Source organism: Manis javanica, chromosome 1 (genome assembly GCF_040802235.1).
Source record: "Manis javanica isolate MJ-LG chromosome 1, MJ_LKY, whole genome shotgun sequence".
Taxonomy (NCBI): Eukaryota; Metazoa; Chordata; class Mammalia; order Pholidota; family Manidae; genus Manis; species Manis javanica.
In genome coordinates this window covers 51,652,477-51,676,016 of record NC_133156.1, presented here as the reverse complement: position 1 = coordinate 51,676,016, position 23,540 = coordinate 51,652,477, and the positions used below count along the sequence as shown (strand labels likewise).

The following is a 23,540-nucleotide window of genomic DNA, read 5'->3' as shown; positions in this document are numbered from 1 at the left end:
AATTATGGCTGCACGTTTGAACGCAAAATCTTTTCTTACTTTGCTTCTGACCAGCAGCTGACCCTGTAGGAGTGATTGTTTCTGGTGCAGGCCTAAAGGCTACATAAACCAGCAGCAGATAAACAAAAGGCTACATATACCAGCTGCCTTGCCTAAGGGTACCATCCTAGGCTGACACCTCCACTCCTTCTCCAGCGTCCCAAATTGCTCCTTGTTTGTTTCCATACATGCATTTCATCCTTGTTATTTTGTGCAAGGGGTGAGTGGAGGAGGATCACCCCCCCCAAAAAAAACACAACAAAAAACCCAGTCCCTTTCCTCGAACTTGACTTTTGAGTATTCCATGTCAAACTGTGCCATTATGATGCTAATCTAGGCCTGATTTAGCAACTTTAATAAGAGGCTAAACCCTCTTGTAATTAGATAATAAAATTTTATTATGTATTTTAATATTAAAAGTCTTAAAATCAAACTCTTCAAATCATACACTGGTACAGAACTAAGGTACTTAAATATCACAGCCACAGAAAATGGGAACCTGAAAAAGCACATTGTGGCTAATTTTTCATTCTCAGAAATGTAAACATGGAATTCCTATGTGGTGGCAGTGAGAGCTCCAACACTCTTAATTATGTGCAGGGAAGAATGAATCTATTCAAGTATGAGGCACACTGTACCATTTCCAGCAACAGCATGAGATGGTTTTGACAGTTATTTCTTGGATACAAATTACACAAGTATAAAAACAATCCCCATAATGATTAAATGCAGTTATGTACATAGGAGAATACCAGTGCAAATGGTAACATATTTAAATGGTTTTTTCCTTCATTAAAAAAAATTATATATGATATTAAACCATCAATCACTGTGGAGGCACAGGAGTTTAAATGTATTGTCACTGGTTGAAATAAATGACTTGGAGACTGAATTCTGGCTCACTCAATATGGTATCTTTGCTGTTGCTTAGTCACCCAACTCTCTGCTGGTTTGGGCTACATCTGGTGGATTCCACCCCTTTCAATTAATAAGGCAGTTATGCTATCACTGGATTACATCTTTAAACTGTGCTTAGAGGTAGAAAAACACATGTCCTAGTAAAAAACAACAACAAAACAATACCTCTCTGTTCTGTTAACTATTTGGAGTAATATTTGAAGTACTTACATCTTTCCTCACCCATGTTTAAAATGAAATTTTCTTGTGAAATTTCAGCAGGGTTATTATATAGTATATAACGATATAATCTTATCTTAGTATTTCTATTTAGTTTATTGTGTAGTAGTCTATTACCATGTAGCCTATCCTTATGATACCTAAACTCATAGCTGCAGATTGCTCTAAAAATAAACTTTTCTGGGTTTGTTTTGCAGACACTCATTGACCATCACAAGATGTCAGACTCTGCTAGGTGCTGGGACAAGTATCAAGATGGAGGTGATCTTTGGGGGAATAAAGGTACTCTGTTAAGATAAGTATTATGGTTATAACTCTTATTTGATGATTCATAAATCAAGAAAGGATTTCATTTTAACTGTTTTTTCTGTTTTAAAATAGCATTTTTGTTATAGTTGAAATAGTCAGTCAACAAATACTTCTATAACAAAAGTGAAAACAAAATGGCCAAAATAAGGTATGTAATAAATGATTTGGACTAGAATGATCCTTCTAAAGATGGACAAATACTTTTATATCACAGATAAAATACCATTTTAATAAAAAAGCTGGTATCTTCCTATTTTTAAAATTATAAACTTTAGTTTTCTGCAATGATCTTTAGGGGTGGTGGTCATAAATTCATCCTTTTTAGAGTTTTACTTCCTTTTGGACTTTTATTACCTGGCTGTTACCTACATACTTTTGTCCAGTCCTGGTCCTCCTAGATATTCTGATTTGATCCTTAATAATTAGATTGCATACACACACACACACACACACACACACACACACACACACTTGACCAAATTGAACTTTATTTCTGCCTCAAACCTGGCTATTTTGAAAATGAAAAATGTTTGGCTGGTGTTAAGCTGAGTTTTATTGCCTGTTTACTGGATCCTTTCTGTATGCAAAGATACAACTCAAATGTGATAAAACACCCTCTTTAAGTTTCAGTAGAGACTTGACTATAGAGTCATATGAAAAGCAAAAATGGCATCCCTTTTAAACTGCAAGTCAAAAAAGTGTGCTTCAAAAATTATCAAAACCATCAGAGAAGAATAAAAATATCATGGTTGCAGTGCCACATGGGATGGCAGTGAGAAATGTAAGGACTCACGCACTGGGAGATCTTCGTTCTGAGATTCTCTAAAATGACATAATACAGAAGTGGAAAACTGGTAACCAGACATACAGTGTTGGCCTGCAGAATGCTTTGTTTTCAATTTTCAGTCAGGGGCCAACATTAAAAAATACGGATTTCTGGCTTTTTGGGGAGAAATCTCAATATATCTGGCAACCCTGGGTTTTACTGTTCTTACAGGGCAACAATTAACTGCAGCTGTATGGAGACTGCCCCCTTTAGACAGGGATGTGTACTCAACTTAGGTTTCTTTCCTATTTCCCTTGTGCAAGTTTTTTGCTTGGCTTTATAGGCATCTTAGCTTGTGACACCTTGTAGAATTGAAAGGAAAGGGAGAGGAATGCTCACAGGAGCCCAGGTGTCAGTTTCAGACTTATCAGTGTGGGAGGGCCTTAAGAATGATCTTTGATAGAGCTAATGATACTCAGTAGTAGAAGCTTCCTTTAGAAAAGAGGAGCTGTTTACCATTAGAAAGAGGTGAAAAATGGCATTCTATACTGATGAATCAGTGGTGAGAGTTGGGACAAAGCCTAGAGATGTGCTGGGTAAGGAATCCACTTGCTGCTTCCCCCACTTTATTTCCTAGCTGCCATACTGAATCTATCCTAGAAAAATCAGGTTGGAGTAAACCTCGAGAGCTACCTCAAAGGCATTAAAGGAAAGTCACAAAGGAACATTATGAAAGTTATATTGCTAGACTCTGACCTTCTCAAGGATACATGTCCTACTTTTATATCCGCAATGTCTGGCTGTAGAGTTAATGATTGGGTATGCAAGTGGAATAAGAGAGGCAGCTCTGTTAGCTCTGCCTCAGTGATGCCGGGAGCCACAGGGCTTTTCTGTACCAGCTGGTAAAGCGACTTCCCTCTCCCTCACCGGTTCATTCTCTGGGTCACTGCCCATCTGTCTTACTCTGGCTGCAACACAAAGTTGGGGTATAGGATGACTGTTCTAAATCATTCTACCTTAAGGATGGCCCTGGTGGGACTTTTAAGAAGCTCAATTTGCCTCACTGTAAGTGGTCAAAACATATATACTACTTCAGATTAGTAGCCACCAACAAGCTGTAATTTTGTGGTTAAGCATGTGAACTCTGGAATCAAACAGACCTAGGCTAAAAGTTTAGGTTTTCCATTTATTGACCACATGACCTTGGGAAATTTAATTTTTTTGTCTGTTTCTATATCTGTAAATTGGTAATTATAATACTATAGCTTCAAAGAGATACTGTGAAGATTAAATCAGATTTAATGCATATGTAAAGAGCTTAAGCTAGTGCCTGTACAAATTAAGCACTTACATTTTGCCAATATTATTTTCTTCCTAGAAATAAATACAGAGTACATGCACAGACTTGCCTAGTACATGTAAGAACAAGTGTGGGGAAAATGGAAGTTCCGATGGCCCAGATCCTCACCTGACCCTAAACTATTTGATGATGTAATAGCCTACTGCTGGCTACAGCTTCCACATCCATAGGCAATAACCTATTATTGACTGAGTCACTATATAAAGAGCTCTTCCCAGTGCTCTGGGAGGAGGCAGAGACAGAGGTGAATTATGGACCTGTAGACTGCTGGATGCAGATGTTATTCTAATTTCTGACCTACTGCTGTGAGAATAGAGCTGGCTATGAACTCTTTTACAAGAACATCCCATTGTCATTCTTGGTCTCACTGAATCCATAGTGCACATGCCTGGGGCTGAAACCCTAAGACACCAACAGAGCAGCATGTGCAAAAAATAATTCCATCATGATGTATCAGTTCCTATCTTACACTTTCACTGTCCAATGACCAGTCCTTGGCTTAGTAACTCTTTAAATTCATGTTATTTTCTGATCCAGCTGTGCATATTCTTTAGGTATGTGTTTTTGATTATCTATCTACTTCTGCCATGTTTGTGGCAATAAAGTTTCAAATCAAGCAGACTGAGTCAATGGGTCATATAAAGTGTACACTTTCTATTTAGGTTCACTAGAAATGTCTTTATAGCAACATTGGAAAATCTGGCTAATTTTTTTTTAGAGGATAAGAGATGTGAATATATTTCATCTGCTTAAGTGTTTCCCAGTGTGAGAGTCTTGCTAAGGTTCTATAGGCCAAAATCTCAAGATCAGTTAAATACGTGACTGCACTTTCTCCTACTTAGTAATATGGAATGGAATCTTAAGTATGAAAGATGTCTCGTACAGTATGTCAAAATGTTGAGCAGTATCATTTCAATCTAAAGACAGAATGAAAAAAGAGCAGATGATTTCCCTTTTGCTGTAATTCACTTTGGGATGCATGTCATGAAGAGCACTATACAAAAGCAATTTTCATTGATTGACTGACTGACTGAGGAAAAGGGTGAATGTTCTTTTAGCATACATCCTTACTGAAGTATGATTCTTATAATTCCTGACAGCTCTTCACAGTTTGTAGTTAAATGTCAGGTTAGCACAGACAGAGAGGAAGGGAAGAAGGAAGGGAAAACTATAAACTATAATTAGAACTTTTTTTGGTCTTAATATAGCTGATTTGAGCCAAATAGTTGAATAGGGGTAAGATAAATTCAAACCTAAATGTTCTAATTCCTCCATTCAATGTATTTAGATTTTAGAGACTATAATTACTAAAAATACCTTGTTAATAAGTTAACTGCATGATTAATCAGTAATACTGACAATTGCATAGTTCTTCTTCTACTTCTGTGGAAAGTGCTACTCTTTCTAGAGCAATTAGTTTTAATTGAAATTCTGATTTAAAGAAGCATTCAGCATCAGTGTCTTATTCTTAAAATCTGAAAAACAATTAGTCACATCTCTTAAATGTCCATCTATTGCTATAAAACACCCTCTTTCATTTACCTAATTTGTGCAAATCTTTCACTCTGTGATATAACTAAATGAATGCTGATTTATGGATTATATATGCAAACACTTAACATGACCATGATAAAACTGAAAAAAATTTCATAAAGAAATTTTATCTTCCAAAATTACTGCAGCAGATCAGGGCTAATCAGTGTTACTATTGGCTTGCTCTTAAATTTTAGATTATCTTTGTAATGACATAAAAACACACAGGGAAGGGGGTGGAGCCAAGATGGCAGCGTGAGTAGAGCAGTGGAAATCTCCTCCCAAAACCATATATATTTTTGAAAATACAACAAATACAACTCTCCCTAAAAGAGAGACCAGAAGACACAGGACAACAGTCAAACTACATCCACACCTGCGAGAACCCAGCGCCTCGCAAAGGGGGTAAGATACAAGCTGCTGCCCAGCAGGACCTGAATGCCCGTCACCCCAGCTTCCAGCAGGAGGAGAGGAGTCGGAATGGGGAGGGAGAGGGAGCCCAGGACTGCTAAACACCTAGCCCTAGCCATCTGCACCGGAGTGCAGACACACAGGGTGTGGTGTGCTGGATACTAGGGAAACAGGACAGTAAAACCTATGAGTGGGTCCCCGCAGCTGGCACCCTGGGGACAAAGAAAAGCAAGTGCATTTTGAAAGACTTAAAGGGACAGGGACCCCACAGCTGGACTGAAATGTCCCAGGACACTTAGCCCAGCAGCTGGGAATCCCAGGGAACTCTGGGCGCCCTAACCTCCTGGGCAGCAGTGCAGCTTGGAGACCCCTCACAGTGATAAACAGCCTCCCACCTGTTTCCCCTCCAACGCAGCTCTGCCATATTGGAGCAGCAGCCCGAGGCAGGCCACGCCGACAGCAACGGTGGAGCTTAACTCCACAGTGGACGGGCAAGAATCAGAGGCCCCATCTGCGTGCAGCTGCCAAGCACAAGCTGCTAGAGGTCGCTGTTCTCCCAGGAGAGGAAGGCCACAAACCAGCAAGAAGGGATGTTCTCCCAGCTGACACACGCACCATCTTCCCGCAACTACCTCTATCGCCATGAAAAGGCAGAAAAATTTGATAAGACCAGATTAACCCAGACAGTCTCCCCTGAGAAGGAATCTGGGGAGATAGACCTAACCAATCTCCCTGAAAAAGAATACAAAATAAAGGTCATAACCATGCTGATGGAGCTACAGAGAAATATGCAAGAGCTAAGGGATGACGTCCGGAGGGAGATTAAAGAAATAAAACAATCTCTGGAAGGATTTATAAGCAGAATGGATAAGATGCAAGAGGCCATTGATGGAATAGAAACCAGAGAACAGGAATGCATAGAAGGTGATGCAGAGAGAGACAAAAGGATCTCCAGGAATGAAACAATATTCAGAGAACTGCATGACCAATCCAAAAGGAACAATATCCGCATTATAGGGGTACCAGAAGAAGAAGAGAGAGAAAAAGAGATAGAAAGTGTCTTTGAAGAAATAATGGCTGAAAACTTCCCCAAACTGGGGGAGGAAATAATCGATCAGACCATGGAAGTACACAGAACTCCCAATAGAAGGGACCCAAGGAGGACAACACCAAGACACATAATTATTAAAATGGCAAAGATCAAGGACAAGGATAGAGTTTTAAAGGCAGCTAGAGAGAGGAAAAAGGTCACCTACAAAGGAAAACCTATCAGATTTCTCAACAGAAACCTTACAGGCCGAAGAGAATGGCATGATATATTTAATGCAATGAAACAGAAGGGCCTTGAACCAAGAATACTGTATCCAGCATGATTATCATTTAAATATGAAGGGATTAAACAAATCCCAGACAAGCAAAAGTTGAGGGAATTTGCCTCCCACAAAACCACCTCTACAGGGTATCATAGAGGGACTGCTCTAGATGGGAGCACTCCTAAGACTAAATAGATGTCACCAGAGAAAATTAAATCACAGCAAAGAAAGCAGACCAACCAAATACTAACTAAAGGCAAAAAATAAAATTAACTACCCACAAAAGCAGTTAAAGAAAACACAAAAGAGCACAGAATAAAACAACCAACATATAAAGAATGGAAGAGGAGGAATAAGAAGGGAAAGAAATAAAGAATCACCAGACAGTGTTTATAACAGCTCAATAAGTGAGTTAAGTTAGACAGTAAGATACTAAAGAAGCTAACCTTGAACCTTTGGTGACCATAAATCTAAAGCTTGCAATGGCAATAAGTACATATCTTTCAATAATCACCCTAAATGTAAATGGACTGAATGCACCAATCAAAAGACACAGAGTGATAGAATGGATAAAAAAGCAAGACCCATCTATATGCTGCTTACAGGAAACTCACCTCAAACCCAAAGACATGCACAGAATAAAAGTCAAGGGATGGAAAAAGATATTTCATGCAAACAGGGAGAAAAAAGCAGGTGTTGCAGTACTAGTATTAGACAAAATAGACTTTAAAACAAAGGAAGTAACAAGAGATAAAGAAGGACATTACATGATGATAAAGGGCTCAGTCCAACAAGAGGATATAACCATTATAAATATATATGCACCCAATACAGGAGCACCAGCATATGTGAAACAAATACTAACAGAACTAAAGGAGGAAAGAGAATGCAATGCATTCATTTTAGGAGACTTCAACTCGCCACTCACTCCAAAGGAAAGATCCACTGGACAGAAAATAAGTAAGGACACGGAGGCACTGAACAACACACTAGAACAGACAGACATAATAGACATCTATAGAACTCTACATCGAAAAGCAACAGGATACACATTCTTCTCAAGTGCACATGGAACATTCTCCAGAATAGACCACATACTAGGCCACAAAAAGAGCCTCAGTAAATTCCAAAAGATTGAAATTATACCAACCGACTTTTCAGACCACAAAGGTATAAAACCAGAAATAAATTCTACAAAGAAAACAAAAAGGCTCACAAACACATGGAGGCTTAACAACATGCTTCTAAATAATCAATGGATCAATGAACAAATTAAAATAGAGATCAAGCAATATATGGAAATACATGACAACAACAACACAAAGCCCCAACTTCTGTGGGATGCAGTGAAAGCAGTCCTAAGAGGAAAGTATATAGCAATCCAGGCATACTTAAAGAATGAAGAACAATCCCAAATGAATAGTCTAATGTCACAAATATCAAAATTGGAAAAAGAAGAACAAATGAGGCCTAAAGTCAGCAGAAGGAGGGACATAATAAAGATCAGAGAAGAAATAAACAAAATTGAGAAGAATAAAACAATAGAAAAAATCAGTGAAACCAAGAGCTGGTTCTTTGAGAAAATAAACAAAATAGATAAGCCTCTAGCCAGACTTATCAAGAGAAAAAGAGAATCAACACACATCAACAGAATCAGAAACGAGAAAGGAAAAATCACAAGAGACTTCACAGAAATACAAAGAATTATTAGAGAATACTATGAAAACCTATATACTAACACGCTGGAAAACCTAGGAGAAATGGACAACTTCCTAGAAAAATTCAACAACCTTCCAAGACTGACCAAGTAAGAAACACAAAATTTAAACAAACCAATTATGAGCAAAGAAATTGAAGCGGTAATCAAAAAACTACCCAAGAACAAAACCCCCGGGCCAGATGGATTTACCTCAGAATTTATCAGACATACAGAGAAGACATAATACCCATTCTCCTTAAAGTTTTCCAAAAAATAGAAGAGGAGGGAATACTCCCAAACTCATTTTGTGAAGTCAACATCACCCTAATACCAAAACCAGCCAAAGACCCCACTGAAAAAGAAAACTACAGACCAATATCCCTGATGAACGTAGACGCAAAAATACTCAACAAAATATTAGCAAACCAAATTCAAAAATATATCAAAAGGATCATACACCACGACCAAGTGGGATTCATCCCAGGGATACAAGAATGGTACAACATTTGAAAATCCATCAACATCATCCACCACACAAAACAAAAAGAAGGACAAAAACCACATGATCATCTCCATAGATGCTGAAAAAGCATACAACAAAATTCAACATCCATTCATGATAAAAACTCTCAGCAAAATGGGTATAGAGGGCAAGTACCTCAACATAATAAAGGCCATATATGATAAACCCACAGCTAACATCATACTGAACAGCGAGAGGCTGAAAGCTTTTCCTCTGACATTGGGAACGACAGGGATGCCCACTCTCGCCACGATTATTTAACATAGTACTGGACGTCCTAGCCATGGCAATCAGACAACACAAAGAAATACAAGGACTCCAGATTGGTATAGAAGAAGTTAAACTGTCACTGTTTGTAGATGACATGATATTGTACATAAAAACCCTAAAACTCCACTCCAAAGCTACTAGAACTGATATCAGAATACAGCAAAGTTGCAGGATACAAAATTAACACACAGAAATCTGTGGTTTTCCTATACACTAACAATGAACCAATAGAAAGAGAAATCAGGAAAACAATTCCATTCACAATTGCATCAAAAAGAATAAAATATCTAGGAATAAACCTAACCAAAGAAGTGAAAGACCTATACCCTGAAAACTGTAAGACACTCTTAAGAGAAATTAAAGAGGACACTAACAAATGGAAACTCATCCCATGCCCTGGCTAGGAAGAAATAATATCGTCAAAATGGCCATCCTACGCAAAGCAATATACAGATTTGATGCAATCCCTATCAAATTACCAACAACATTCTTCAACGAACTGGAACAAATAGTTCAAAAATTCATATGGAAACACCATAGACCCCGAATAGCCAAAGCAATCCTGAGAAGGAAGAATAAAGTGGGGGGAAAATCTCATTCTCCAACTTCAAGCTCTACTACAAAGCCATAGTAATCAAGACAATTTGGTACTGGCACAAGAACAGAGCCACAGACCAGTGGAACAGAATAGAGACTCCAGACATTAACCCAAACATATATGGTCAATTAATATACGATAAAGGAGCCATGGACATACAATGGGGAAATGACAGTCTCTTCAACAGATGGTGCTGGCAAAACTGGACAGCTACATGTACGAGAATGAAACTGGATCACTGTCTAATGCCATACACAAAAGTAAATTCGAAATGGATGATGTAAGTCATGAAACCATAAAACTCTTAGAAAAAAACATAGGCAAAAATCTCTTGGACATAAATTTAAGTGACTTCTTCATGAACATATCTCCCCAGGCAAGTGAAACAAAAGCAAAAATGAACAAGTGGTACTACATCAAGCTGAAAAGCTTATGTACAGTAAAGGACACCATCAATAGAACAAAAAGGTACCCTACAGTATGGGAGAATATATTCGTAAATGACAGATCTGATAAAGGCTTGACATCCAAAATACACAAAGAGTTCACGCACCTCAACAAACAAAGAGCAAATAATCCAATTTAAAAATGGGCAGAGCTGCTGAGCAGACAGTTCTCCAAAGGAGAAATTCAGATGGCCAAGAGACACATGAAAAGATGCTCCACATCGCTGGTTATCAGAGAAATGCAAATTAAAACCACAATGAGATATCACCTCACACCAGTAAGGATGGCTACCATCCAAAAGACAAATAACAACAAATGTTGGCGAGGTTATGGAGAAAGGGGAACCGTCCTAAACTGCTGGTGGGAATGCAAATTAGTTCAACCATTGTGGAAAGCAGTATGGAGGTTCCTCAAAAAGCTCAAAATAGAAATACCATTTGACCCAGGAATTCTACTCCTAGGAATTTACCCTAAGAATGCAGCAGCCCAGTTTGAAAAAGACAGATGCACCCCTATGTTTATTGCTGCACTATTTACAATAGCCAAGAAATGGAAGCAACCTAAGTGTCCATCAGTAGATGAATGGATAAAGAAGATGTGGTACATATACACAATGGAATATTATTCAGCCATAAGAAGAAAACAAATCCTACCATTTGCAACAACATGGATGGAGCTAGAGGGTATTATGCTCAGTGAAATAAGCTAGGCGGAGAAAGACAAGTACCAAATGATTTCAGTCATATGTGGAGTATAAGAAAAAAGAAAAACTGAAGGAACAAAACAGCAGCAGAATCACAGAACCCAAGAATGGACTAACAGTTACCAAAGGGAAAGGAACTGGGTAGAATGGAAGGGAAGGGAGGGGTAAGGGCAGGGAAGAAGAAAGGGGGTATTACGATTAGCACGTATAATGTGGTGGTGGTGGGGAATGGGGAAGGCTGTGCAACACAGAGAAGACAAGTAGTGATTTTACAAACCTTACTATGCTGATGGACCGTGACTGTAATGGGGTTTGTGAGGGGGACTTGGTGAAGGGGGGACCCTATAAACATAATGTTCTTCATGTAATTGTAGATTAATGATAACAAAATAATAAAAAACAAAAAACAAAAAACAAAAAAAACACACATAGGGAATTTTTTTTTCCATGTATGGCAACTGTGTTGCTGTACAACTGTTATGTCAAATATCTCAACTGTTAAGTCAAAGCAATGCTGTTCAGATAATTCTTAGTTGAAATAGTCAATTATAATGGATCTTCAAATGTACTAAATTTAGTGCTTGCAAAATTAGGTTTGCAAAATATGGAAGAAGGCTTATTTGGAGAATGTTTTTAAAACAATGAAGATCTAAAGCCACATAACAGGTCATAATAAACACATTTCTAGGTGACAGGGACTTAAAATGTCTTTCCTAACCTTTATTCTGACAAACTATAGGACACTAATGAAAGAAATTGAAGGTGACACAAAGAAATGCAAAGATGCTCCATGCTCATTGATAGGAAGAATTAATATTGTTAAAATGGCCATACTATCCAAAGAAATCAACAGATTCAATACAATCCCTATCAAAAGACCAATGGCATTTTTCACAGAACTAGAGCAAATAATCCTAAAATTTGTATGGAATCACAAAAGACCCTGAACAGCCAAGCACTCTTGAGAAAGAACAAAGCTGCAGGTATGTGCCCTGATTTTAAACTATACTACAAAGCTGTAGTAATCAAACAGTATGGTCCTGGCACAAAAATAGACACATACATCAATGGAATAGAAGAGAGAGCCCAGAAATAAACTCACACTTAGATGGTCAATTAATATATGACAAAGGAGACAAGAATATACCATGCAGAAAAGACAGTCTCTTTAATAAATGGTGTTGAGAAAACTTGACAGCTACATGCAAAAGAATGAATCTGGCTCATTGTTTTATACCATATACAAAAATAAAATTCAAAATGGATTAAAGACCTAAACATAAGAACTGAAACCATAAAACTCCTAGCAGAAAACATAGGCAGTAAACTGTTAAACATAACCAGTAGTAATTTTTTTCTGGATATGTCTCCCTGGGCAAGGGTAACAAAAGCAAAAATAAAGAAGGGGACTATATCAAAGTAAAGAGCTTCTGCACAGCAAAGGAAACTATTAACAAAATGAAAAGTCAGTCTACTGAATGGGAGAATATAATTGCAAATAATACATCTGACAAGGCTAATATTCAGAACTTAAAGAACTTGGATAATTCAACACACAAAAACACCCCCAAAAAAACATGTAATCTGATTAAAAAATGGTCAAAGGGCCTGAATAGACATTTTTCCAAAGAAAACATCCAGATGGCCAACAGATACGTGAAAAGATGCCCAACATCACTAATCATGAGGGAAATGCAAATCAAGACCACAATGAGATATCATCTCACACCGGCCAGAATGGCTATAATCACAAAGACAAGAAATAATAAGTTGTTGACGAGGATGTGGAGAAAAGGGAACCCTCGTACAGTGTTGGTGGGAATGTAAACTGGTGCAGCCACCATGGAAAACATGATGGAGATTTCTTAAAAAGGTAAAAATAGGAATACCATATGACCCAGTAACTCCACTTCTGGAGATTTACCTGAAGAAAACAAAATCATTAATTCAAAAAGATAAGGCACTCCATGTTTATTGCAGCTTTATGTACAATAGCTAAGATATGGAAGCAACAAGTGTTCATCAGTGATGAATGGATAAAGAAGATATGGTACATATACACAGTAGCATATTACTCAGCCATGAAAAAGAATGACATCTTGCCATTTGTGACAAAATGGATGGACACCTACAGAGTATTATGCTAAGTGAAATAAGCCAAACAGAGAAAGACAAATACCACATGATTTCACTTGTATGTGGAATCTAAAAACCAAAACAAATGAACAAATAAAACAGAAACAGACTCATAAATACAGAGAAGAGACTGATGGTTACCAGAGGGGAGGAGGTTGGAGGTGGGCAAAATAGGTGAAGGGGATAAAGAGGTACAAGCTTCAAATTATAAAGTAAATTAATCATGGGGATAAAAGTACAGCATAGGGAATTTGGTCAATAATATTATAGTATCTTTGTATGATGACAGATGGTAACTACACTTATCAGGGTAAGCTTTCAGTAATGTATATAATTGTCAAATCACTGTGCTCCATACCTGAAGCTACTATAATATTGTATATTAACTATACTTCAATAAAAAAAAATTATTTCCCAGGTTGTTGTATACAAATGGAAAGGCCTATAAGGAGCCTTATGTGGGTTCATGCTTTGTTTGCTATGGAAGCTTCAAGAGATAACTTTTGCAGTTTGGAACTGACAATCTTCATGCAGTTATGCTTCCAGCAATACATGTCCAGGTTGGGAGGAAAAACAGTTCAAACTAGTAAATAATTGCTATATCATTGCATCAGTTTAGTTTAAAGAGCTGACAAACCCTCTCTAAACTCCAAGCACAATTAGTCATTAGGGTCTAATTTTTCAGCACTGTTAAGCAATTTGTAACCCATTCCTTTTAATAGGGTTAGGCATTACTTAACCGACACAGATGCCTTGAAAACTGAAACCTCAAGTTATGAAGCAGCATCCCTGTTCATTACCTTCTGTGATAGGCAAATCATCTATAAAAACAGCATTTAATGGGCAACCAATGAATAATCAATGGCTCACTTTTCATCTGAGTGTGAAAATGAGAGTAATCTAATACAAAGTCCCTCTGGTAAGAAGCCGAATCTTGGGTTCTGCTGCTCTTCAGGGCTGATTTATAAGGTCTTGGAAAGCTGATGTAAACAGATGATCAATGGGACCCATCCTTGCTCATAATAACCCCCAACTGGCCCGGCTCCCTCTTCTCCAAGCCCATCCCTTCAGGCTATTAGCTCTGTCCAGCTAATTCTTCCCACTACTCCTGCCTGCTGCTTTTACTCTGGCCATCCGTTCAGTCCAGCCGACTCAGAAGTAATTTTATACGCAGCAGAGAGCGGGTGGAATTGATTTTTCACTCAGTGCTCAGTTCCCATCTGAATAATTATCAATTTTACTGCCTCATAAAGGGAAGAGTCAAAATTTCAAATCAATTCAAAAAGAGCTTTTGAGACGACAGAAACTGTGCATAAGAATAGAGGTCAAAGTTGTCAGTGACCTAAGGAGATGATGTCAGGTATTACTATACCCCATAGTTGACATCAGAGGCACTCAAGATGATATAACCTAGTGCTAATGCAAATCATATTTATGCTGACTACTGGAGACCAGTCATTAATATTTAAAATGCTATCTGAAAGCCTACATTCCAAATAAATAGAATGTATTCCACTGTTAATAAAGATATATCACTACTTAGTTATATGCTATAAAGGATTACCAAGTATTATTAACACACAGAAATTACTTAAACCAACAAACGCATGACAATTCTGAGTAAAGTCAAACTTGATTGTCTCCTGCACAACCACAGTACTTGCTCTACCTAGTATGACATTATTTGTCTAGAACCATAGTCTATTGATTTTTGCTAAAATTTTCTACTAACTTAAAAGTTTCTGCCAAAGTTTATGGGACAATATTGTGACCGTGACTGAGTGCTGGCAGGAGGGATTTGGTGGCAGACTTGTTGCTTGCCATGGTGGGTTGGGGGCTGGGTCTGATTCCTGGCCAATCCATAGGTATTTATTTTCTCCACTGACTACATGCACTGTCTAAGGGTTCTCAACCTTCTCCTTACAAAACACCTGCGGGCTATGACACACTCCCAACAGTGCCACTGGCTGCTGCAGTTGGGTGGGTGGGGCGAGGGAATAGGAGAGGTGCACCCAAATCTTGATAAAATGTGTATTTTGAAAAGGCATTCCAAGTGAATCTGAGATCTCATCCCTACCAACTAGTCCCTCGGTGTAAGTGATAAGCACTTGGGCTTTAGAGCCAAACAGTCCTTAGTTCACATTCCACTCTCCACTCGATCTCTCTGCATCTCAGTTTATTCACCTGCAAGATGGGGATGACAATATTCACATTTCAGGGTTGTGGTCTTCTCAGGAGGACTTCTCTGAAAGTCCTCTCCTCTGTGTTACTCTCTGTCATCATTACATTAATCCAATTATCATATAATTGGTCAGCTACCCAATAACTAACCAGTTATCTCTGTTCCACTTGACAGGAAACTTTTTAAGAAAAGAAATTATGTCTTACGAGTCTGAATGGCTCTTACACCTTGTACGTAGGAAGTCCTCAATGAACATGTTCCTTCCGCTTCTCTTTACTATATTGACAACATGTCATAATAATTCCAGTGTCATATCAAATAATTATAGGCCTACAGCCCTTTGCCTAGTTATGCAAAATCTTAATTACACCCCTCCCCACCAGGAACATAACTGGTTAACTGAAACATCACCACAACTAAAATTTACATAATTTCATTTAATATTAGCAAAAAAATGACAGCCAGGAAGAAAACAGAGTGTCTGTCTCATTCTATTTTCAGGCTAATGACCTTGTTGAAGTGTTTACATTTGTAGACCACAGACTATTATGGAGACAATTTGGCAAAATAAAACAACTGGAAGCATATAAAGATATCATTTTTCAAATTTAGTGGAACTAGAAAATATCATAGTGATGGTAGCTTCATAAAAAAATAGTATTATTCTCTTTGAAATATTTCTGGCATGTATATTAATTTTTATGCATGATGTTACCATGATTTGAGAAATGAGTTTTTTTAAACAATACTGAACTTGGATCTAGCTCATATTATTGCTAGTCAGAAAACACTTTGAAAATAAAGAAATTGTGGCTTTATTACTTGTTACTTAAATGCTCTTGGGAATATGACCTATCTGAACCCTGATTTCTCACCTTAAAATGAGAAAAATACCAACTATGTTACAATGAATGGAAAGTACCTAGAGAATTGTTTGGCACAGACTGGGAGCCCAGCACATTGTAGTTTCCCAACAGACCAGAACAATCACGAGACAAACTTAAGATGACATTATTAGCAGTCCCAGGAAAGAAATCAGAAGTTGACTGTTTCTAGTTCCAGCTTTGCCTTTTATTTTATCTCAGGCCTCTGGAAGAGCTGTCCTCTTTTTGAATTCTAGATTCACTGGAACGACTGACAGATTTTTTGAGGGTAAATTATCCTAAAGCCAGTGTACTATCCTACCTTCAAGGAAAATGCACCTAGAGAGTAACTGGTAAAGAGTATTGGCAAGACCAGTTGCTCTAAGAGATATTTAGGGCCAGGTAGGCTTTTGGGAAACTGTTTTGTAAGTCAGGTGACCACAAGTTACCTGCTGCAGGACATTTGGATTTTGCTGCATAAAATGTAACAGTCTCTGACCGGCCTGGGTAGCCTCTCTACACCGAAGTGCCTTCTTGCCTTCTTTTGCTATGTGCTTGAAGAGGTAGGTGAGGACGTGGTCTAAACTGGTACAGCAGCTGGAGGAGACAACTGTATCTGTGTGACAATAAATGAGAATTTGTTTGTATTACTAAAGTGTTTCATTTGCTTAATTACAACGCTTCCATTAAAAACAGTCACTTTCTGCTTTCAGAGCACTTTCATCAAACTGTAAATTCCTTGAGGGCAGGGATTTTGTCTGGCTTATCTCTTTAAACCCAGTGTCTACTACAGGACCTGGCATAGAGATCTGTTAGTAAGTAAGTGATTCTTGGATTGAATTGGACAGAATTTTCCTTTTGTGACCTTAATGATGCTCTGTTCAATTCAAGGGACTTTATTAAATATCTGCTTGGTGCCAAGTGCTCTGCTTTGGGGGAAATCCCCACCCTGGAGTCAAAGAGCTCGGGATTTAGTATACAAGTCAGTGGAGCACAATGTTGTATAAAAATGAGTTACACAATGCTGTGAGTATTTTGAGGGAGACATCGCATTTGGATAGGGATCAAAGAGAGTTTGGTGAAGGAGGTAGCACCTGAGATGGGCTTGGGAAAGTTACCCCAGGTAGACATAGGAAGGACTTTTTTCAGGTAGAGAGATTAGCACAATGTACATAGTGTGATAGAAAGGAATGGATTTTGGAGCCAGACAGCTCTGGGTTCAAATCTCATCTGCTCCAATTACTTGCTGTGTTGTTACTCTGAAAGATCACTTACTCTTCTCATCATCTGTAAAATATCTTAAGGAGTTGATGAGAAGAAAATGACTAGAAATTCTCATAATAAAAATAGCTGATATTTATTGAGAGCTTACTGTGTTATTTATATGGATTATTATTTTTAATCCTCACAACAGCACTATAATTGTTATTGTTATTATTTCCATTCACAGGTGAGAACACTGAGGGATTAAGTGACTTGTCCAATGCCACACAGAGATAATTGTGGAGACATGGTTTGAAAATAGGCAAGGAGTTAGACTCTAGATCTTACTCTTAAGCACCAAGATTAAGTAGCTAGTAAGCAAAAATATATGTAGGAATTAAGCATATTCTTAAAATACAATGTGCACTCAAAAGTTAATAGTTACTACCAGTTTGCCCTCATAGTGAAAGAGGAGGGTGCATTCAGGAAGTAGAACTTTTGGTTTGAGTCAAAGAATGTGTAGGGGTCATAAGAAAGCAAGCTGACAAAGTGGGTTGCGGTCTTCCTTGAGGGCATCCAACAGTGGGCTGAGACATTTACATTTAGGGATATTATTGAAGGTATTTTTTTTAAGCAAGTAAGTGACACTTAGAGGGCAATCATTTATTGCTACCTCCTATGAACATTAAAATGATCATTTCATGTACTTCAACAATCACTTTAAATATAGGTGTTATTTGCATTTTTCAAATGAGAAAAATGAAGCCTGGAGATAAAGACACTTATTCAGAGTTCATGGTTTGAGTCATAGCATGGAATGACTCAGATTGTTTGGCTAATGGAAACACATGGACACGATCCTGTGGAGTTTATGATTAGTAACAGAAAAAGAGAAACAATTAAAAACAATGAGTACTCAAGAAATTGCACATATGGCTGACTCAGAAGAGAAAAAGTAGACTGGGAGAGTAGGGCTGGGAAGCAGCGAATTATAAACTTCCTAAGGCAACAGTTCCCTATTCTTATTCATCTCTGAGGTTGTGAGACACGTGTGTGCAGCTCAGATCAGAGGTGAAACATTAGCTGAATTAAATAAAGAATGTGTAGGCAAAGTCAATCTGAGAAAAGTTTTTTAAAGTCTTGAGTTGTGCTTAATAATAATACTTAGAATTGATACAATGCTACAGCTTAACTGTTTTACATATACTGTTTTAGAGAGAGATGACAAAGTAAATAGAAAGAGCTAAGTTTTGGAGCAGGTTTTGACATACAGCCTCATGCATTTAGAATGGAGGGTAATGGTAGCTGATTTAGGATCATGAGGGTTGAATGAAGGTCTAAAAGATGGGCAGGACATCTTGGGAAACTGTGGAGCTACAGGCTTTTAAGAAAGGAGCTTTTATTTTTTTCTCCTAAAGCTATAGCATTTGATTGATTAATTGATTGATTGATTAATTATTTATCTCTCTCCAGTAACTGATTTACTTTGTAAAAAAAAAAAGCTTGGGTTTTATAACCCTGGAAGGTGGTGTAATGCAGTGGAAAGCATCTTTGCCTAAAAGTCAGGCACAGACTTGTTAAGCCTGGGTGCTTTTCTCCTTTCCTTCACATTTCTACCTTTGAAGTCCCAATCATGAAAATAAATGGATTAACTAAGTTAATATCCACAAAAGGAAGCAAGCAGGAAATAGATATGGTGCCCCTCACCAGTGAAGAGCAATATGCTATCAATCATACAAAAATTATAAAGACTTCACATAGATTTGGTGACCACATGCCATGCAGTTGCATTAAAAGGTTCTAGTCTACTGAGTCAGCTATGAAAAAGCCAGGTAAACACTTTAGACATGAAGGTTGGAGCATATATCCTTGTGATAAAAGCAAGAAGAGCTTACATTATGGCTGATTTACAGTTGGGGGCTTTGAAAAGAATAAATGTTATTTCAGGGTAGATTGAAAAGTGTGGAATCATAAGGATCAAGGGCCATTTGATCAAAAATAGAATGAATAGTGCTGAGGACTATGTATTATTATTGGTTTTATTTGCCGCTCAAGCTTTTGAGTGAGATTCAAAAATGAAACTCTCCCAACATAAAAGGATGGGCAGAAGTCATGTATTTTCCTAGTTTTGGTCTTAGTTCTTGATGTTTAGAATCTTTCAAAAAGGACTCATCTATGACATAGGCAATTTTGGATATAATTTTTAAGCCTACTAGGCACCTTGTCCTCTCTAGCAACTTGTTTGGCACTGCAAACAACCAAAGGCTCCTTCTTTCCAGCAACTGGGCTCCACAGGAAGCATATGTCCCATTCACAGCCCTCTTGTTCACTAAGACACATCATGGAAAGCTATTCTGAAAAGTTAACTATGGAGGAAAAAGTTGCTTACCTGAGAGTCAGTAGAATGACAATGGGATCGAACTGAAATTTGGCTTCAACTCAAAGTATCTCACCAAACCAGAAGGAAGGATGAAGATCTTAGAGAAATATGGTATGGAAGCAATTTCAGAAACAAAAGGTCTATTTGTGTGGTGACATGGTTTTGAAAATAGGTACATCTTAGGGATGAAGCCATACTTCTAAATGTCTGACTCTCTGGAGCTTAATTTTGCACCTCTATGAAATGTACTGAATACAACATACTTTGCAAAGTGTTTTGAGAAATTAATGAGAGAAAGTATGTAAAGATTGCAACACAGTGCCTGACACATAGGTTTTTCACTTTCACCTCCTGTTTGTTTTCTTGGATATTTCAATCCTTTAAACACCAAACCTGTCATTTTTTAGCTAATCCATAGCTTTCTTCTCTTTTGGCATGTTTGTGGTGGGAAAACTAATGTACAAGGTCTCTAAGTTTCTAACTATTACATTCATACTATTTACTCAATCCAATTCAAGAATGTGTTCAAAATAACCGCATACTCTCCTTACTAATAATGAACATTTTATTAATAATTAACTTGATGGAAAAAGATCTAGTGGTTTCCAGTTGGCTCAATTTTTCACTTGCCTTCACCCTTACTTTTTTAGCCTTTTGTGCCATCTGTTACTTCTTGGAATGTACCCTCAACCTATATAGCTAATCTTCAGAGGCCTTCCCTGATCACTTCTAAAAAAGCCATGCTTAATTATTCTCTATTCATTATCCCATTTAAGTCTTTGTTTAGCACTTATATCATGACTTGACATTTTCATGTGTGTGTGGTGTTTATTGTTTCTCTCTCCTCATTAGAATATAAGCTTCACATGAGCAGGGGCCTTATCTATCTTATTTCCTTTTAGTACTGCCAAGGTCTAGAATGGTACCTGGCACACAGCATGTGCATAGCTGATATTTACTGAATCAATGGAGAATAATTAATAAGAGCAGCTTTTTGTAAGCCCTTCACTTGGTCTCTGTATGTGAGAGTAGGTGGTGGTGGTGGATAGGTAATTAAAAAGTTGGAAAATACAATCACTTTTCTCTTTCCCAACATTATAGCTGGCCCAAAACTAAAAATGCTGGCAAATGATGATTAACTGAAAACTTTTAATATCATGTTAAGTATATTAGGCAAGTCACTACTCTAAAACTGATTCAGCTTTTTTGTACCTCTCTCAGTTTTTCCACTGAGGCTAGTCGAACTGAAACCTGTTTGTAATCCAAACAATACCTATAAATGCCTCTTTGCAAATATATTGTTGTTGGAAAAGAAGCAGCCCGCGGTTGCTTTCAACATCCTAAATTGTTCTCTCTGTTCATGACACAGGGCACAATTCACCTGCCAAACCATGCCTCTTATCAGGCAGATAGACCCAGCAGGGTGGCAATGTGTTTCACTTCTTTGAGCCACAGCTTACTTATCTGTATAATGAAAATAATACTACATAATTAATTCAGCTAATAAATATTTATTAGGCACTTACTATATGCAGGGTACTGGGAATAAAGTGGTGATCAAAACACTGTTCCTGTCCTTTAGAAACTTACAATCACGTGGGAAATAAGCACAAGCAATGCTATTAGGGTATCTAACTCAGTTTTGGAATGCAGAGTGATTCTGAGAATGACATGAGTGAAATACACATATGAAAACACTGTAACAGCATTAGGCACATAGTATGTGTTCACACTCATACACTTACAAAGTGGCAGCACTGGGACTTAAATCCAAGTTCACTATTTCTTCCATAACGCCACTTTGTCAAGATTCCCTTGACAGCCTTGCTAAAATGCATATTCCAGGCCTAAGACCACACTCTGAGAGCAATATAGCCACCTGTAATTCAAAATCTTCAAGTGCTACTATGATGTGAGATAAAAGACCACCAGGCCAAACAGTAATAATAAAAGACAAGACTTCAGTTTCTGTCCATGAGGGATTTACTGCTATGAGAATTTTCCCTTCTGCCATAAACAACTAGAAAACAGGACAAAATATATGAAACAGTGTTTTTCAATTATTGTACAACAAGCAGTACAGGACTATTAACCCAGAGAGGAGGGAAACAAATGAGGTAATACTTATACAATTGCTCAAACTTATTGTCTGAAGCTGTTTCCAGGCCAGGAATGGGAAACCCAAACAAAGTTCAGTGGTCTCACTGAGCTGAAGAGAAACAGTTTGCATTTGGGGAGGCTGAGACAGCTAGAACTTGAGGGACAGAGTATCAAAGAGTGGGAGCTGTATAAGGAGAGAGTCATGGAGATTTAAAAGGAGTTCTCTCCAGTATTTGAACAATATGACAGGGATATATAATACATGTGGAATTGGAGTTCTGTAAAGAATGGAGATAGAAGGACAGAGGTAAACTGTAATTATTTGAAGGTAACCATGATGATACTATTTGAAGGTGTAGATTAATAAACTCTAGAATACCTCTAAATATAAACAAGTTTGGCTAATAAACTCACAGAGGATATAAAATGGACTCATAAAAGACATTTAATTACCCCAAACCAAAAGAAAGCAGGAAAAAGGAAAAAAGGAACAACACCTAGATAGGAAAAAGAGAAAAGAGCAATATCCTAGATTTAAACTAAAAAATACTTGTAGTTACATTAAATGTAAATGGTCAAAACACTAATGAGAAGACAGAGACAGTCTGATTTGAAATAAAAATATGACCCAAATATATGCTGTGTATTAGGCAAATATGTCCATGTCCCAATTCCCAAAACCTGTGAATGTGTTAGGTAAAACAGCAAAGAATAATTAAGGTTGCAAGTCGGTTGAACTAAAAATAGGGAGACTCCTAGATTATCTGTGTAGGCTCAATGTAATCCCAAGAGTCCTTAAAAACAAAGAAACAGAGGCAAATGTCAGAATCAGTGAGATGTATCTATTCTATGGAAGAATGGGCAGAGAGATTCAATGTTGCTAGCTTTGAAGATGGAGGACAGGGTCCATAAGTCAAGGAATGTACCTGGTCTCTAGAACCTGGAAAAGGCAAGGAAAAGGATTTACTCTTAGAAAGCGCACACAGGTCTGCTGACAGCCTGATTTTAGACTGGTACGACTCATATCCGATTTATGACCTAAAGAAGTATAAGATAACAAATTTATATTGGTTTAAGCCATCAAGTTTGTAAAAGTTTGTTAAATAGCAACAAGAAAATACCTGTTGTCTACATGAAACCAACTTTAGATATAAAGACACAGATATAAAGATTAAAAGCGAAATGATGGAAAAAAAGGCTACGCTAAGCAAAAGAAAGCTAGACAGGCTAAAAATGTCAGGCAAAGTAGATTTCAGAGGAAAAAATATTACCAGGGATAAGGAGGGAGGGTCATTTCATAATGATAAAGGGGCAAATTAACCAAGGGAGCATAACAAAGCTAAATATTTACAAACCTAATAACAGAGCTTCCAAGTACTTTATACAAAAACTGATAGAACTAAAAGGAGAAATCTTTTACTTAGTTTATTTAATTATAGTTACAGACTTTAGCTCTTCTTTCTTGGTAATTCATAGAATGAGAAGAAAACAAACAAAAAGCCAGTAAGATTATGGAAAACCTGAACATTATCAAATAGACTACTTCAGAATACTCTTCTCCACAATGA

At 37.6% G+C, this 23,540-nt stretch overlaps 1 protein-coding gene across 3 annotated transcripts in view; it reads right to left on the bottom strand.

The window, feature by feature from the left end:
• RANBP17 (RAN binding protein 17) overlaps nucleotides 1-23,540 on the bottom strand; it is a 364,604-nt gene that overhangs the window by 21,173 nt on the left and 319,891 nt on the right. For 2 of the 3 annotated variants that reach the window (XM_036995225.2, XM_073232144.1), the window contains one exon: nucleotides 16,739-16,905. The exons of the other annotated variant lie outside the window; for it this stretch is intronic. In XM_036995225.2, the coding sequence (XP_036851120.1) occupies nucleotides 16,739-16,905 (167 nt within the window). The remainder of the gene's footprint in view (nucleotides 1-16,738; nucleotides 16,906-23,540) is intronic. 3 annotated transcript variants of the gene reach the window in all.